This window comes from Caretta caretta, chromosome 10, assembly GCF_965140235.1.
Source record: "Caretta caretta isolate rCarCar2 chromosome 10, rCarCar1.hap1, whole genome shotgun sequence".
NCBI classification, from domain to species: Eukaryota; Metazoa; Chordata; order Testudines; family Cheloniidae; genus Caretta; species Caretta caretta.
The window spans coordinates 78328580-78345927 of record NC_134215.1 but is presented as its reverse complement, the minus strand read 5'-3'; the positions used below and the strand labels follow the sequence as shown (position 1 = coordinate 78345927).

General features: G+C 45.9%; 2 protein-coding genes across 6 annotated transcripts in view; one reads left to right on the top strand and one right to left on the bottom strand.

Annotated features, from left to right (window-relative positions):
* The first annotated feature begins 349 nt into the window (after positions 1-349).
* Positions 350-13204, top strand: SLC51B (SLC51 subunit beta). Its single transcript, XM_048866273.2, has 6 exons — positions 350-500; positions 5611-5708; positions 6770-7144; positions 7801-7938; positions 9892-9982; positions 12517-13204. The coding sequence occupies exons 2-6, from the start codon at positions 5669-5671 to the stop codon at positions 12728-12730; spliced, it is 858 nt and encodes a 285-aa protein (XP_048722230.2). The 5' UTR covers positions 350-500; positions 5611-5668; the 3' UTR covers positions 12731-13204.
* The window catches only part of RASL12 (RAS like family 12), a 39369-nt gene continuing 35184 nt past the window's right edge, over positions 13164-17348 (bottom strand). For all 5 annotated transcript variants that reach the window (XM_075133216.1, XM_048866277.2, XM_048866276.2 and 2 more), the window contains one exon: positions 13164-15934. In XM_075133216.1, the coding sequence (XP_074989317.1) occupies positions 15550-15934 (385 nt within the window). In that variant the 3' untranslated portion in view covers positions 13164-15549. The remainder of the gene's footprint in view (positions 15935-17348) is intronic.

Here is a 17348-nt window from a genome sequence, read left to right as displayed (position 1 = left end):
TTCTTTGTGCCCAAGGCTCCAATACGTCTTAATCCACCTCTGCTTGTATGGTTTCACATCACGAAGGTTGAGCCACGAAAACCACATTGTGTAATTTTTTTTTTAAAAACAGAGTACTAGGTTTCAGTATCTAGTTTTATTCAGAGCTCCTTTTTCATACTGATTATGCCAACAACTTGAGTAAATAAATGGAACATTCTTAAAGTTCATCTTGGGGGAAAGTTCATTCACCCTGTGTTGTAAGTGGAACCAACAGCAGAGGGTGGTGTTATTTTCCAGGACTTTGAAAAACATACCTATAGGTTTCTGCTTTCCACATGATTACGAGCAGCAGAATGAATCACTGTGTGTGACTTTCAGACCGTCAGAGCAAAGAAGATCTAACTGCTGGTTAGATGTGAAGTACTGAGAGGTGCTCAGTCGAGCACGTCAAAGCTGCAGATGGCAAGATTTACATAAGAAACGTAATTTCCCTTCCTCCAAGAACTACTGGCTTTCTGGTGAGTTCATGTTAGGTATTTTTAAAGGAGATTTTCTTTCTTTTTTAAGTTAAAATTATGGGATTTTTTTGAGATTTTTGTGTACAGCCTACATGATATTCTTAAGAAAAGTGAGTGTATCCTTTTATCAATAAGAAAGGGACCCATATTCAAATGTTTAAGCTCCTATGTATAGAAAACCAGAATAACACTGTGATTGAAAAATGTTGTGTAGATTTGCTCCTAGATTTCCAATTATGGAAAAGTTTAAAAAGTGCCTCCCTGTTTTAATATTTTTTCCTTTAATATGTTAAACAATTTTGCTCCCAAGTGCTAAAAACTTTGGGTTGAAGTGATTCCATAGTTTAACTTTCTTGGACACAAAAACATTGGCTTCTGTTTACAAGGTATTGCACTGTGTACACAAATTTATTACTAGAGTTAGGATGAGAGTATTCAAATCCAATATCTGGGATGACATGCAAAATTTAATGCAATTAATACACAGCCATCACCATAAACTGAGTCCAGCGGAACAGAGACAAGAGAATACGATTTTCTAAGGTGCTTAATCCCAAAATTTGAGTATTGTAATTGCATTATAATATATTGTAGGATGATAGGGCAAGGAGACAGAAAGAACATAAATAATTTTTTATCAAATAGTCCACATAGATGGCCTTTCTGAAGGTTGGACTGAGCCTTTGTTGCCGGTATCAACAAGATAAATCACAGATGGGGTTGGAGGACCTTCAAGGCCTGCTGGCCAGCTGATCTGATTTGTCAATAGAGTAAAAAAATTGGCATTGCGCTTTTATGAGCATCATTGGGAGTTCTACACCCAGACTGAGCACAACACGTCTCCTAGTAAATGGCCTAAAATGTTAACGCCCAATAAAAGTCAACGTGCAAAATAAAAAGAAAGGGTATATTTGCGACATTCTGGAACAGATTTTGATTGTGCAATATGGTGTGCCCAACCGGGGGTGGGGTGGGGGTGGGGAATATACTCTTGTGGGCCAGATCCTCAGATCCTAATATCTAGAGCCTGATTTCACAAACTTACTCGTAAGTTGATCAGATTGGCTGTATAGGTGCTGGAACTAGAGCTGCTGACCGTGCTGCTGCATGCCCTGGCTTGAAGCAGTTTCCATCACATACAGGGTTTGCAATTTGGTTCAATGGCTCTCAGCACCCCCACAGTACAAAATGTTCCAGCACCCCGATTGCCTGCATGCCTAAGGATTGCTATCATGAGTAAGGTTTTGCAGAACTGGGTGTTGGGTTGTATAAAATATTCACAATTAATGTGAGTCTCACCATTTGATTTTCCACATTTCATTGCAATTTAATAAACAGGGTGCAATGGCATGACAAAACCTGCAAAATTCCATAGCACCTGGTTTTGAGTGGAACCTTGAGGTTTTTTGAAATGTGAAAGTCCATGCAGATGAGCATCCGTGTTTTCTCTGACTTTTGCATGTTTCAGTGAGAAAATCCAGGTTCTGAAAACAGTATGAAATTTTGCAGGTGTAATGTCACCCAAAATAACCTGAGGAAAAAATGTTCACCAAGCAGGATGAAATATTGACCCCATTGTGCACAGGCCTGAAATTAACAAAAGCTAGGAAAATTGGGAAACTGGCTCTCTCTTTCCTGAGTTCCCCAAATTGTACCAAAGTATTAAAGGTTTCAGAGTAGGAGCCGTGTTAGTCTGTATTCGCAAAAAGAACAGGAGGACTCGTGGCACCTTAGAGACTAACCAATTTATTTGAGCATGAGCTTTCGTGAGCTACAGCTCACTTCATCGGATGGACCTCTGCACAGTGTGTGGTGTCTCCATCACAGACATCAGGAGGTGAGTCTCTAATAGGACTGCAAACTTAACTCTGAATTGGTCACGGTGCAGCTCCAGCGAGTCTAGCCCAGTGATCTAAGGCTGTATCTACACTATGAGTTAGCAGTAGGATTCCCGTTTGTATACACACATTTGCATTGGAGCTCATTGAGCTAATGTCAGTGTACAAAGCAGTATAGCCACGGAGGCTTAGCTGTGCCGAGTACAAACCTGCCTGAACCTTGTGGGTATGTACTCAGCCTGGCTAACTGGTACCTTCACTGCCGCTACCCATGCTACCATGGCTACGCTGCTGTTTAGACGCACGCTCGCTCAGTGAGAGGTAGCAGGAGGATGTGTCGTGAGTGAGGGCATTGCATCCCTAACTCGTCGTGTAGACGTAGCCTTAGTGACAGCAACTATGGCTGTGGTTTCAGAGTAGCAGCCATGTTAGTCGGTATCCGCAAAGAGAAAAGGAGGACTTGTGGCACCTTTGAGACTAACAAATTTATTTGAGCATAAGCTTTTGTGAGCTACAGCTCACTTCATCGGATGCATGCAGTAGAAAATACAGTGGGGAGATTTTATATACACAGAGAACATGAAACAATGGGTGTTACCATACACACTGTAACGAGAGTGATCAGGTAAGGTGAGCTATTACCAGCAGGAGAGGAAAAAAAAAAACCCAAAAAACCCCACAACCTTTTGTAGGGATAATCAAGGTGGGCCATTTCCAGCAGTTGACAAGAACGTGGGAGGAACAGTGGGGGGAAGGGAGGGAAATAAACATGGGGAAATAATTTTACTTTGTGTAATGACACATCTACTCCCAGTCTTTATTCAAGCCTAATTTAATTGTGTTCAGTTTGCAAATTAATTCCAATTCAACAGACTCCAAGGAGAGACCAACCCCCGGCTTTTGGTTATCGAAGCAAAAGAGGCAATGATTTTAAGCATGAAATGCTGCACATCATAATACCTGTGAGAGGGCAGTTTACAAGGCTGTGGTTCAGGCTTGAAATGCAAAGCTCTCTGGAACCATATGCTCAGTTTAGGCTTTCATATGCTGGAGGCAGATAAACGGAATTCAGTGAGTTTATTTTGTGTGAGAGAGAGATGAATGAGGCTTTAAATATGGAGCTCCTGTCAGGAACATGTGGACGTAAAAGATTCCTTCACCGTTTCCATAATAGTAGGGGGTTTGCCCTAATGTCCTTTACCAAAATTTCCCCTTCTCCCACTCATGCGCAAAACACTGCTTGGTTGCTGCTCTCCACCCCAGAGGTGGTTGCCGTTCATTGGTATTTTATGGGGCTAAATCCTCTGAAGCCACTCTCCTGAATTCGCAAAAAGAAAAGGAGTACTTGTGGCACCTTAGAGACTAACCAATTTATTTGAGCATAAGCTTTTGTGAGCTACAGCTCACTTCATCGGATGCATACTGTGGAAAGTGTAGAAGATCTTTTTATATACACACAAAGCATGAAAAAATACCTCCTCCCACCCCACTCTCCTGCTGCTAATAGCTTATCTAAAGTGATCACTCTCCTTACAATGTGTATGATAATCAAGTTGGGCCATTTCCAGCACAAATCTCCTGAATTCATTGCTGTCCATGGGAGTTTGATCTGAGCAAGGACTTAAAGATTTTGCCCATAGTTTATGAAGCATTTTGGGATAAAAAATGCCATATAAATGTCAAATATTATTATTAGAACATGCTATTACACAGAAAACATCTCTTCACGATTTAAAACATTCAGTGTTGGACTTCTTGTTTGGAGGTAACATTCAGATAAGTTGCTTCCTGTGGCACACCGTAGTTTGCTTGTTCTTTCTATGGTGAATGATCTATACGTAGGCATGCAAACTTAATGGAGAGCGTGGTAACTCGTACGTCCCTACAGGGGTTTCATTCTCTGAAAGGCCGTGCTATTGTAAAACATAACATTGCAGAATCCCATTTGCACATGTACTGCCTATAGCATGACTGTCTGTCACGAGGAAATGAGCCTGCATGCTTAGCTGGGCATAAAATATGAACTTTGAATTGTTAAGACATTGTAATCCATGACCTAAGGCCAGAAAAAAGCAATCGCTAGGTGAATAACCAGTAGGACAGATTTTTCATGTAATAGTCAGCAGGGTCCTTATTAGCATTCATTGAGCAGTGTAATGTGTTGGTGAGCAATTGACCAGGGGCAGTTCTGGGGTCAGAAGAAATAACATGAGCTATTGCACCTTAAAGCAAGAGTGTGCAATGGATGCAAAAATCTCTGTGGTTATAATAGTAATTAATGAAATATGAAGACAGAGTAGCTCAGGGAATGGGATGAAGAGTCATCCCAGTGATGGGATGAAGAGTCATTTACCTAGAGGTAGGTCACAGTTCAAATCCAGAGTAGTTTGGGAATGAAAGTTTTTACCATCTAGTGGACTGAATAAATGAAGTCTCATGGGCTCATTCCAGATCTTAACAGGCAAGTATCCCCACCTCAATCCCTCCAGATGGGACTGAGGCACACTGGTGATGGGACAAACAGGCAGAGTGAGTGTAGGAGCTGAGGACTTCTTAAGGGGTGGGTGGTGGATGCTCAGTCTGCTCAGAGGAGTGAGAGGTGCCTGCTTCTAGGAGCTACTCAAGGAACAAGAGACACCTTCCCTTCAGCCTGGTACCAGGAGCTGCCTCCTCCCCCTTCTGATAGCTGAGTTCTCCACTCTCAAGGCTTGGTCACTTCTTCTGCTTTCCTCTGACTAGCAGCAGATGCTCTCACAAGACGTATCTCTGGTGCTGAATGGCAGGGGAGCCAGTGAGGGAAGCAGCTGCCACTTGAGGAAGGAACAGAGGAAAGGAGCCTTGCTGGGAAAGGAGCTGGCTCCTGGCAGCAGGCCAAGGGGCTGCTCAGGGGATGGCAGCTCCCTGGGTGGCTCTTAGAATCAGCTCTGCATCCCATCCTGTCAGCTCGGCCTGGTGTAATGAGAAGAAAGCAGCACAGAAGTCGAAGCTGGACGTCAGAACATGTCTGAAAGGGCCGATCTAGCAGGCAGTGGAATGGGCTGGATCTCCCATTGCTCATGTGTTTAAAGTGAGACGGAAGAGAGCTCAGATGCTGGACACTGGGAAATGGACATGCTGGCCTAACATCTTTGGTTCTTCTGAGCCTGTTACAGCAGCGACATTGTTTTGCATGGATATGGGCAGTGACCTCTACTACTATCAAACTACGACAACCCAGGTTCTCAGGGTGTCAAGAAAGTATCCATAACCTCTTGGCTTTTTTACTTTCCCAGGTTTCCAAGTACCATACTTCGAAGAAGGCCTCTCCATTTCAGAATAGTACCTACAACTATGAAGTCACTCTGGATAATCCTCTTTCTACTGGTGCAAGGTAGAGTCTCTGCTTGGTGAAAGGACAGCGTACGGAGCAGCCCCCCCATACCGAGACAGCTCCTTGTCTTGAACTCTTACCCACGTCAGGCTGAGCAGGTGGCACTGACAATCAGGGCTACAAAATGAATCACTCTGGGGCATAGTGCTAGGTGCCCTACTTAGATGCACCATTGCTTCCCTATATCTGCATGCCCAGTTGCCACATCTGGCTTGAAAACGGGCATTGGCACCTGAAGTGGCTCTTTCAATGCCAGTCTGGCCATTGGCAAACACAGGTACGGTTTGAGTGTGTGCGTGCACACACGATACCTGCGTGTGTAAATATAAGTGTGCTATTGCAGTCATGTTTTACCCAAGTGGGGCTCTAGCTCCTTGATCATTTGGCTGTCTACGTTCTGAGCCATGGGCCAGTTCTCCTCTAGTCCATATTGGCGTAAAACTGGAGTAACCTCAGTGACAGTTACTTCCAAATTCTGCCCTCAGTTAGGCTGTTGCAATCCCATTGACGTCAGGGTCGTCACCTGAGTGTAACCATGGGCACAATGTGACCCAAAGTCATTCATTATAGGGACGAGCTTTCTCAAACTGCCCATAGCAGAGATGTGCTAGGACTGAAATACCCAAGATTAGCTAATGGAACAATAAAAGGTCTAGTAGCTGAACTTGATATTCCCCCCAATACCGAGAGAGCCAGATCACAGATGTAGCTGAGCAGTTGGGTTGTAAGCTGGGGATGTTAATGAGGACATGGATAACCTCTTCCCCCAACTGTAGAGCAGCAGCTTATAAAGGACTGCAGTGGGTTTCCTTCTGATCTGAAACACTTAGGCTCCTTAGAACAACAACAGGTTGAAATCCCAGGAGAGCTGACTCAGTCCTTCCAAGAGAGGGAAACTGAGCTCCATGCAATTCACTGCTTGTGTGGCTTTTGCATGAGTCCTGTCTGCTCCCTGTAGACATTAATAGATTGCTTGACTTGATTACTGTCTGTACCATACTTTGTAGATAACCGTCCCATCCGTACAGGATGACTGTGCTCAAGCTCTGGTTTCTTTGCAGGCACACGGGGTTTTCTCATTCAAAACGTTAAAGTCAAGCTGTGTTTACAAGCCAGCACAACAGATGAGAATTTACTTTTAGAGGACTGTGATCCCACTTCAGAGTTCCAACATTGGTCTTGGCAAGACAACTCCTTGATCAATCAAGGCACCAGGAAATGTCTGTCTTCAGATGAAGCCAATAGCGTGTGGTCAAGTCCCTGTGAAAGTGCAGCACATGCAAACTGGGAGTGTGTTAATTTCATGCTGCACTCTGTGGGCAGCATCCGTATGTACCTGACTGCAGAAAAGAATAAAGCCACTCTGACCAATACAAAAAGCCCAAGTTCCCGATGGCGAGTCAGTAGGGGGCAGAGCGTATGCGATCAGAAGCCAGGTAAGCATCAGACACCAAAAAGAAAAGACACTCACTAAACTCATGAAACGCTTGCTAATAATATGCAATGAATTTGCTGCGTTCTTGCCATCCTGTGTATCACACACAAAGGGGATCCGCAGTGTCCGCCAATCAGCTGAAAAAAACAACACTGTTCACTGGGCAGCGTCTCCCACAGATAACAAAGGGCTTTAACAAGCATGCAGATAGGTATTGATGCTATAGGTCCCATAAGGTAGAAAGTCAACTTCAGATTTCTCAGTCCCTTTAGGTAAAACCTGAGTATAAAAGAACGAGATCTGGTCTCACTGAACTCAAAGGTCAGAGTGTCACTGACTTCCTGATTTGGCCATAAGTAAGAAAACCTGACAAATAACAAAGATCCAAATGGAGCAACCACAGACATTTCTCTCAGATTCCTGTTCCTGGGATACTCTGAGCCACATTTTCAGCTGTAGACCCTGTTTGCAAGCTTACTTTTGTGCATGCAATGGCCTGTGTCCACAAAACCCCATTTTGCATACTTGAGTTGCACCCGCACAAGCATACGTGAGAAACAAGAGAAATTCAGCCCTGTGAATCAGTAGAGAGGCTCTTCTATCTTGTGCATTTGCAATGGAAACAGATGTCCCGTCCATCTTTCTGTTTTTTCACAGCAAAGGCAGAGGGCAGTAGATATTTCGCTATGGCTCTTACCACCGCACAAATGCATGACGAGGTGGAAGGCAATCCCATTTCTGGAATGTCTCAAGAACAACTACAGGAGTTGTTGTGGTTTTTCCGGACAGAAGATTGTAAGTACCATAACTTAACATGGTAGACGGCCGGGGGCTGCAGGGGAAACAAATGTCTGGTTGTGAACCTTGTTGGCTAGTGGCAGATAGCAAGGGGAGTTACTCCAGCCGTAGAGGATGGCCAGAAATGGTTTTCCTGTCCCATAAGAGTTTATGAGTTTCCAAGATTTTTTTTACTTGGGTGATTTTTAAAACCAGCTCTTTCCCACGAACAATTTCAGTGTTGATAAATCAGCCTTTTCCCAAAACATGTTTCATCAGAAAATTCCCGACTAACTCTCTCCAGAGGTAGCTGCCTATGTTACAAACCTAGGTCCTTCCCTGGCTCTGGCAGGGCCTCTAGAATCAAGAGGCAAATACCAGTGGGATGGGCGACATCTTATTACCGAGATCTCCCTTGCATATTTCTACATCCCACATGGAAACGGCTCCAGTGTGCTGACTGACCTTTCTGCCGAATGGGTCTTCCAGCCATTGGAGCAAAGGTCTGTGATCAGCAGCTGCTTCAGCAGAACAGGAGGCACGGATGATGCGGGCTGGGCTGAGGACATACGGTCAATCCCACACCCACTGAGGTCAACGGCAAAGCTCCCCTTGACTTTTGTGGTGCAGGATCAGAGTCCTAGCACCCAAGGGAAAAAGCCAGGCTATCCTGGGCTGGAGCTGGCTCCAGAGACTGGTACAGAAAACACTGGGATTAAATCCAATAAAGAGTGTGTAGAAGAGCTCAGGCATGCCATGGAGTTTGATCACCAAATATTAGCTTTTAATGGGCCAAATCCCAAAGTCAATGGAGTTTTGCCTGAGTAAGGACTTCAGGTCTGGACTGCTTTTGATTACTTGATGATAACACACCAGGACAAATAACTTCTACTCTCTGCTTCAGCCCTAGACTCCCTCCTTCTCTTTGGGTAAAAGCCCACTCACCCATTTCGAGGTTTAATTCTGCCAGGTTCTTTTCACTCCTGACAAGCAGCTGCCTTGGGGTGCTCCTGAGTTGGGGTACACAGCCTACGTGATGTGTCCTCAGGAGCAGGCCACGTAAGGGCACGTTAGAGGTCCTGCAAGGTCACAGGGGCTACCCTGCCTTTCACAGCACTTGTGAAATCAACAGGGGCAGAGGGCGCTTATGCATTTTGCAGGAGACATTCAGGCTCGGTTAAGTGACTAAAAACCTCCGAGGATCTGGCCCTCAGAGCTTCAGCAGATTAGGCTCTCATGCAGCAAGCTTATGAAAGAGCTAGTTTTCTTCAGGCATATAATGTACGCACGGTGGGCCAGATCCTGAGCTGATCATCCTCCGAAGCACCAGGGATGGCCATGGCTGGAGATGAGGAGGCCAGGGCCCTGAGGTGGCAGCAAGCAGTCACTTTCTCAGGTCCTTGGCTGGCTGGTTCTTGCTCACATGCTCTGGGTCTAACTGATCGTCATAGGTGGAGTTGGGAAGGAATGTTCCCTCAGGTCAGACTGGCAGTGACCTTGGGAGGGGGGTTTTCACCTTCCTCTGCAGCATGTGGGTACGGGTCGCTTTCCCGGATTACCTGGGTATAGCTCATTAACCATTTCCCTGCCATTGCAGGGGCCTGGGACAGTGGTACACCCTCCTGTTCTTTCCCAAAGACACCCAACAGTCTAGCCTCTTGTGGGCTGTAATCTGTTGGTCTCATTTCGGTGGTTGGGTCAGTGTGCGGGTGCAGGGTGGGGCTGGTGGCCTGGGATCTACAGGAGGTCAGACTGGGTGATCTGATGGGCCTTTCTGGCCTCAAACTCTATGACTCTTTGAAGGGAGCTCAGCACAGGCCCCTTTGCACTCCCCTAATCCTGCAGCTGATCTGCACCAAACTCATCGACTCCGTACAACTTGGAGCACCCCCGACAGAACTTGGCTGTAACGTGGTTGTCAGAATGGCTCTGCACACGCTGACTTCACTTGTCAATGCTTCTCCCCGCCAGCATCCACGTGGAATTATTCCATTCTAGTCCTGTCCTTTGTGGTTCTGTTTCTGGGCCTCCTTCTTCTGGGAATAAACATCATGGCAAACAGGTAAGACACACAGAACTTTAGGGGTACAGGGAGGCTGTAAAACCCACTGTTGGGGCACAGGGGAGAGCAAGGCCATGGAGACACTGGGACAGCACCTGCAGGAGGGACAGCTGCTAAACCCTGTACAGAGTGCTCCATGGATGTGCTCCTGAGCGGGACAAGGCTGTAATCCCCTCAGTGCTTGTCCTTAGAGGCAGCCAGGGTAGGGATAACTGGGTTCCCCCTCCTTAGGTGCACAGGCTCTCTGCATGTGGAACGCCAACAGACCCCAGTCGTCAGCAGGCGGGATCGAACCTGGAGCCTCTGGAGCTTAAAGCATGAGCCTCCCACATGAGCTAAAAGCCAGCTGGCTGTTAGCTAAGGCTGTAGAGCAAAATCATTTAACTCTCTCTTTAAGTGGTCTCGGTGCCACTAGATGGGACAGAACAACTCACCCAGGAGGTGTGTGGGTAACACATGCTCCCCCCGACACGCCCGCGCATCACCAGCCAGGACACAGCCTGTGGGATTTTGGTTGAGAAACATGCTGTTTTAAATGGGATCTTTATTACGATTGGTTTTAAGAAGAGGTGATTCAAAAAATCATTCCAGTGGGTGTCCACACAAAGACAGAACCATTTTCAAACCTACTCCAGTTCTTACTTACTCACTAGGCTGCTAATCTGAATTCACTGCAGGGCTCTAGTGACTGAAAGCTGTTGCCATCTGATGGCTGCCGAGTGGCCAGCAGAGAAATTCTTACGATTGTGTGCCAGGCACCAAACAAAATCACTTGCACATCTGAAATATTAGATCAATAAGAGTTAACAGTTTGCATTTCCATCATGCTTTGGACCTGTTTCCTGATGTACTGTGCAAAGGCAGGCAGTTGTTATCCCTGTTTTACAGATGAAGTAAATGATGCCTGGAGAGGTTTAGCATCTTAATACCCCATTCCCACAGTGGAAGAAATCCCAGATCTGTGCTCTTTCCTTTAGAACAGGAAGGAAGGCCCAGTGGTCAGTTCAGTTTCTTGTTCTGCTCTACCACCAACTTCTTGTATGACCTTGGGTAAGTCACTTAGCCTTTCTGTGCCTCAGTTTCCCCATACATAAACTGGAGATAATAGCATGTCTCCAACTCACAGAGCTACTAGGAGAAAAGATCCATTTAAATAAGATTGCGAGGAGCTCAAATACTCTGAAAATTTGGGCTGAATAGGTACCTAAGATAGATGCCCCTTTGCCTCGCCTATTCAAAATAATCTTTCACACCGTTTGGTTTCTAGAGCAAAAGTAGGATTTAATCATTGTCAGATACAGCATCAGAGAATGTGTCAACCCTCATAATCCAGGTTCTGCTGGGATAACAAGTATTACACCACTCTGCTGTGCTAAAACACATTGGTCGAGTACCACAGAGCTGAGAATGAGTCTTCTCCTCAAGCAACAATCTTTGCACCACACTCAGGTTATATAATAATAAGAGTTTTCTCTTCATCTAAAAGAAGAAAGAAGCAGCAGCAAAGTGTTAGGCATTTGATTTAGATCAGGGGTCTCAAACTCGAATTACCAGGAGGGCCACATGAGGACTCGTACGTTGGCCCAAGGGCCGCTGCCCCCGCCCCCCACTCTACCCCTGCCCCTGCCCGCGTGGTGCAGCAGGGGGCTCAGGGCAGGGGGTTGGGGTGCAGGAGGGAGTGCAGGGTGCAGCAGGGGGCTCAGGGCAGGGAGTTGGGGTGCAAGAGGGAGTGCGGGGTGTGGCAGTGGGTTGGGGTGCAGGCAGGGGGCTCAGGGCAGGGAGTTGGGGTGCGGGGTGCAGGAGGGGTTCAGGTTCTGGCCCAGCGCCGCTTACCTTGAGCGGCTTCGGGGTGGCAGGGGTGCGCACCGGGGCCAGGGTAGGCTCCCTGGCTCTGGCCCCAGCCCCATGCTGCTCTGCTCCACTTCACACAGTGTCACCAGCAGCTGCTGGAGTCAGCAAGCTGGGAGCTGTGGCCCTGGGGAGAGGCGGTGGCAAACAGCTGGGGGCTGCAGGGACGGCCACTGAGAGTAAGGGGGGGCATGCCTGGGGGGCACATGACTCAAGCTGTTGGGGGAGACAAAGCTTTAAATTGTGCCCCCCCTCCCCCCAGCAGGCACCAGTTGTCTCTGGCAGAAGTCCCTAGCCCCACTACCCCTGCCCCAGGGCAGAAGCCCTGAGCTCTCCCCCACCCCCCAGTCTGATGGATGGAGAAGGAACGGGCGGGGCAGCTCTGCGAGTTGTACTTTAACTGTAAAAGAGCTGCAGGCGGCTCACGAGCCATGGTTTGGCCACCCCCCGATGTAGACAACTTGGTGTATTACGTTTTCTCGTTGGATTCGCTGTAGTAATATAAATGGCAGCTGTGTGTACTAAAACACTTCACTCCATTTACACTCCCGGACGCCTCTGGGGTTTTCTAACCACCATCGGCGAATGTACGCTCCGCGCCGAGCCGTGCGTATGCCAGTTCCACACCTGCCGCACGGAAGCCTGCAGTTTCACTTCTTGATTCTTTTTGTATCCCTCCCCATTAGAAATAGGAAGATTATCCTCATGTGTGAACAAGCTGCCAAACCAGCTGAGCCGGAAGCCAAGCCACCCTTTGTGGATTTGAAGGAAGATAATAACTTGAATCCTTTCATGCAAGATTTGCTGCCCAAAGGACAAAGACCAGGGGAGGTTTTGGTTCAGTGGAAGGATGGCAGTGTTACAGCCCTGTATGCAGAGAAGTCTGAGGAGGACATGTAACCGTGAGCGCAATCCAAGTCTAGACCCCAGACAAATATTTCACCAAGTGTCATGTAGCTAAATTCATGCTGACTGGCGCTTTGAAAGTTAAGCACAGCTTATCAAAGGGAATAAAAAGAAATGGCAGAGGAGATTTCTTAGCATGAGCTGCTCTTGACTCAGATAGTCTGGTCTGGTCCCACCGGCTTTGATGCCAATACGGCCTGATCCTTACCTGCTGCTGTCATTTGGTTCCAAGGCTACTCCTACATGCCAGCCTTGCCCACCCTCTCTCAGCTGTCACTCGCTTCCACTGCAAAACAATTATATGAGCCAAACCAGACAAGGAAAGGGGGAGGATTTTCCTGCAGTCAGCCAGGGAATGCATGCTTTTAAAAAAAAACTCTGCGAAGGTTCATCGAGAAAATGCTGAAGCTAAGCAGATGGGCTGACGCCTCGTCAAAAGTTGCCTTTATTAAAATATTTTCCAAAGTAGTTGATTGAAATTGTGTAATTATAGATACATGACTTTACTCTGCAGAGAAGTGCAATTCCATACAGAAGCAGAGCAGTTACTGTCCCCAAACCATGGACAACAAGGAAAATAAAGTACATAACCTTTCTTAAGGAAAAGGGCCTGTTCATTGTGAATTTTGCTCTTGGTTGAGTGTTACTGAGCATTCTCCACAGAGAGCATGGACTGGAGACACCCACAAATAATTTAAGACAAATGGAAAATATATCAATCTTATACACAAACGATTTTGTTTAAATCCACCCAGTAAAGGAGTATTCCATTGGCTAAGTCTTTGAAAAGGAACATTGCATTGTAAAAAAAAAACCTTACTCAATATATTTTTGGTACAAGTTATTTCAGTGTGCAGGCTTTTGTTTTTAGATACCTGGAAGTGTTTATTCTGCTGCAATTATATTTGCATTATATATTTGCAATATATTTATATTTTTCCATTTCATTTGAAAACCTCTCCTTGCTTATTGCTTAAACAGCAAAATGCAAACACTGCTGATTTGATTTGATATGCATGCCATCAGCTTTGTTTGAATTATTTAAATCACTGTGTCACTGGATGGGTAATAAGTACTGCTTTCCTTTTTCTGTATAGACTAGACTCCACCCTGTGTACATTTCTGGATTCTAGTTGCGGTTGTCCTTTCATGAGAAAGGCATACCAGTTGCAGCGTGCTAACATTCCACTAGGGGGGGCTCTGTGGTCATTAAATGATATTTATTGGCCTTGGAGCACACTGTCAACATTTTGCTAGCTTTTGCTGAACACAATACTGGCAATAAGGACTTTCATCTGCACACGCGCTGTAGCAAGTTACCTGAAATGGGATTTGTAGATCTCTAAACAATGGACCTGTTCCTGCTCCCATGGAAGTGAAGGGAGTGTTTCCACTGATTTCAATGGGAGTCACACAGGATACAAACTCTGGATTTGCAGACCAATCCAGTTAGGGCTGTAAATACATATCAGTAATTTTAGGGGACAGAACCTTAGAAGAACACTGACATTTTAAAAAACGCTGGAAAGCTAGGAAATTTTCAGTTACAGAAACCCTTTAAAAAACCCTAAAAAACCCCAAAACCCTAATGTTGGAAAGTATGGAAATTCAGTCAAGATACCCCAAACAACCTTATCTCCAACATGTATCTCTGACCACCTTCTATCCAGATTCATCAGACATTATGCCTTCACACTGCAGATCTTCAGCACTGACAACATGAGCCAAATACTACAGCTTGTCCGGAGTACAGCCATTCCATGTTGTGGTAACTTTCAAAGTTGCAAAGAGAGAGCAAGGTTCCTGGGATGTGGGAGACCTGGGTTCATGTCCCTGGTCTGCCAGAGTCAAAGTGATCTCAGATGAAAACTCCGCTATGAATCAGCCAGAAGCAGGACTTTAACCCAGGCCTCCCTCATCCCAGGACAGTGCACTGACAACTAACCTGCTCTCCCACATGCCAGCTGAATGCCTTAGCCACTCAGCTGCTTTCTCTCTCTCTCTAAAAACTCTCCCACATGCCAGCTGAATGCCTCAGCCACTCAGCTGCTTTCTCTCTCTCTCTAAAAACTTCCGGGCGAAAGTTTTGTGAAAACCAGTATGTCTCCACAAACCATCCTGGCTCTGATGAAGTCGTATATTCCATCCAAATATTCCCACTACAGGGTATCAAACTGGGCAATACATTTGTGCCCTCTACATGATCACTGCATTTAGATACTCTGGACCCACTTATTACATGGGCCGCACTGCTTGTCTAATCAGCTAGTGTGTATTTAAGGGAGCTGATGTTTCAAGAAGTGGTGATACACACGTACAAGCAGAGGATCTGGCCTCTTGGGAGAACAATGTAAAGTTTATTTACCCTACGCACAGGGCGAGGGCATTCGGCTTCTCATCCTGCTGACGTGCCGAATATAACATAGGCTTCATCTCTCCCTCTCTCTGTCCTGCTTCTGCTATAACAAATAGCTCTACCAACACCCAGTGCAAACGCTAGGACTAATGTGCAAATATCATGTCAATACTGAGCTATAGGGACTGGACAAATAGTCAGTGATTTAGAAGGATGTTATGACAAAGTTTCAGACTCTTCTGCACTCAATCCCAGGCCTGTTCGCTGCATTCCTACCAAAGTGCTTGGCTGTAGATCTAAGGCCAAATGCATTGTCAGTAAATCATGGAAGATAGTCTGTAAGCCACTGCTGCCATGGAGATTGTCAAATATGCCACTGCAGAAGTTGGAGGAGGTTCCTCGGGATGTCATGAAATCCAGTGGCTGCTTCTTGCCCATCCCTTGGAGGGGCCAAGGCTTAAAATATTTTAAAGCCCTTCAGTAAGGTCAACGTGGGAGCTTTCCTCTTGCTTTGAGCCCGTGACGATTTCACCGTGACCAGCTTGGCTTGTGCCACGGAGGGAATCTCTTTGTAGTTGACCGTGGAGAGAGTGTTGAGCGTGCAGCTGGCCAGGCCATGCTTGGAGGCCACGGCAGTCGGGGCAGCAAGGTGTAGGAAGGGCCTCTCCTCTGTGATGAACAGCGGTCGGACTGGCAGGTTCCTCTCCATCTCCCTCCTCACTTCCCGCGCAGCTTCATGGAACACATGCTGTACAGCCTCAAACTCCAGGCAGGCAGAGACCTCGTAAAATGAGCACCCATGCTTGGCAGCTAGAGACACCCCTTCGGCTTTGGTGACCTGTCTGTCAAAGGAGAACAGGAAGGATGTGAGCGGAGCAGAGACCACAAACCATGACAGCTGATATGCACGGGCTCAGGGCCTGAGATCATCGCTCCCTCTAATGGCCAGCCTTAGCCACAGCCACTACAACAGCCTGATACAAAGTGGCAGCTTATAGAGAGGGTTTGAGCGCCAGATAAAGGAATTTACGCTGTAGTACCTGATCCATTTCAGTCAATGAAAAGACTCCCATTGACTTCATTAGGTTTTGGTTTGCTTCACACTAACTACCCTAGTGCCTGGATATGCACAGCCACAATTTATTACACTGGTACCCTTCTAAAATGAGGGTTCAGGCCCCGATTCAGCCAAAACTCAACATTAAACATGTGAGTAGTCCTATTAAAGTCAGTGCATTTAAGCCAATCGGACTATTCCTATGCTTAGTTAGGCATGTACTGACTCAGGGCCTTGGATGCCACAAAGCTAGGAAGTCTGGCAAGAGACCACCCTGGCTTAACCAGGAAACCTTCAATGATCTGAAACTCAAAAAAGAGTCCTACAAAAAGTGGAAACTCGTTCAAATTACAAAGGATAAATATAAACAAACAACAGAAGTCTGTAGGGACAAAATTAGAAAGACCAAGACACAAAACGAGATTAAACTAGCTAGAGACATAAAGGGTAACATGAAAACAGTCTAGAAATGCATTAGACGCAAGAGGAAAACGAAGGACAAGGTAGACTTGTTATTTAATGAGGGGGGAAAAACAATAACAGGAAATGACAGAAGTGCTAAATGACACTTTTGTTTCAGTTTTCACCAAAAAGGTTAGTAGCGACCAGATGTCTAACTTAGTGAACACCAGTGAAAATGAGGTAGGATCAGAGGGTAAAATAGGAAAAGAACAAGTTAAAAATTACTTAGACAAGTTAGATGTCTTCAAGCCACCAGGGCCTGATGAAATACATCCTAGAGTACCCAAGGAACTGACGGAGGAGATATCTGAGCCATTAGCGATTATCTTTGAAAAGTCATGGAAGACGGGAGAGATTCTAGAAGACTGGAAAAGGGCAAATATAGTGCCCATCTATAAAAAGGGAAATAGGTTAACTTCAGTGCCTGGAAAGATAATGGAGTAAATAATTAAGCAATCAATTTGCAAGCACCTTGAAGATAATAAGATGATAAGTAACAGCATGGATTTGTCAAGAACAAATCATGTCAAACCAACCTAATAGTTTTCTTTGCAGAGTAACAAGCCTTCTGGATATGGAGGAAGTGGTAGATGTGGTATATCTTATCCTTAGTAAGGCTTTTGATACAGTCCCACATGACCTCCTCATAAACAAATGAGGAAAATACAATCTAGATGGAGCTACAACAAGGTGGGTGCATAACTGGTTGGAAAACCGTTCCCAGACTAGTAGTTACC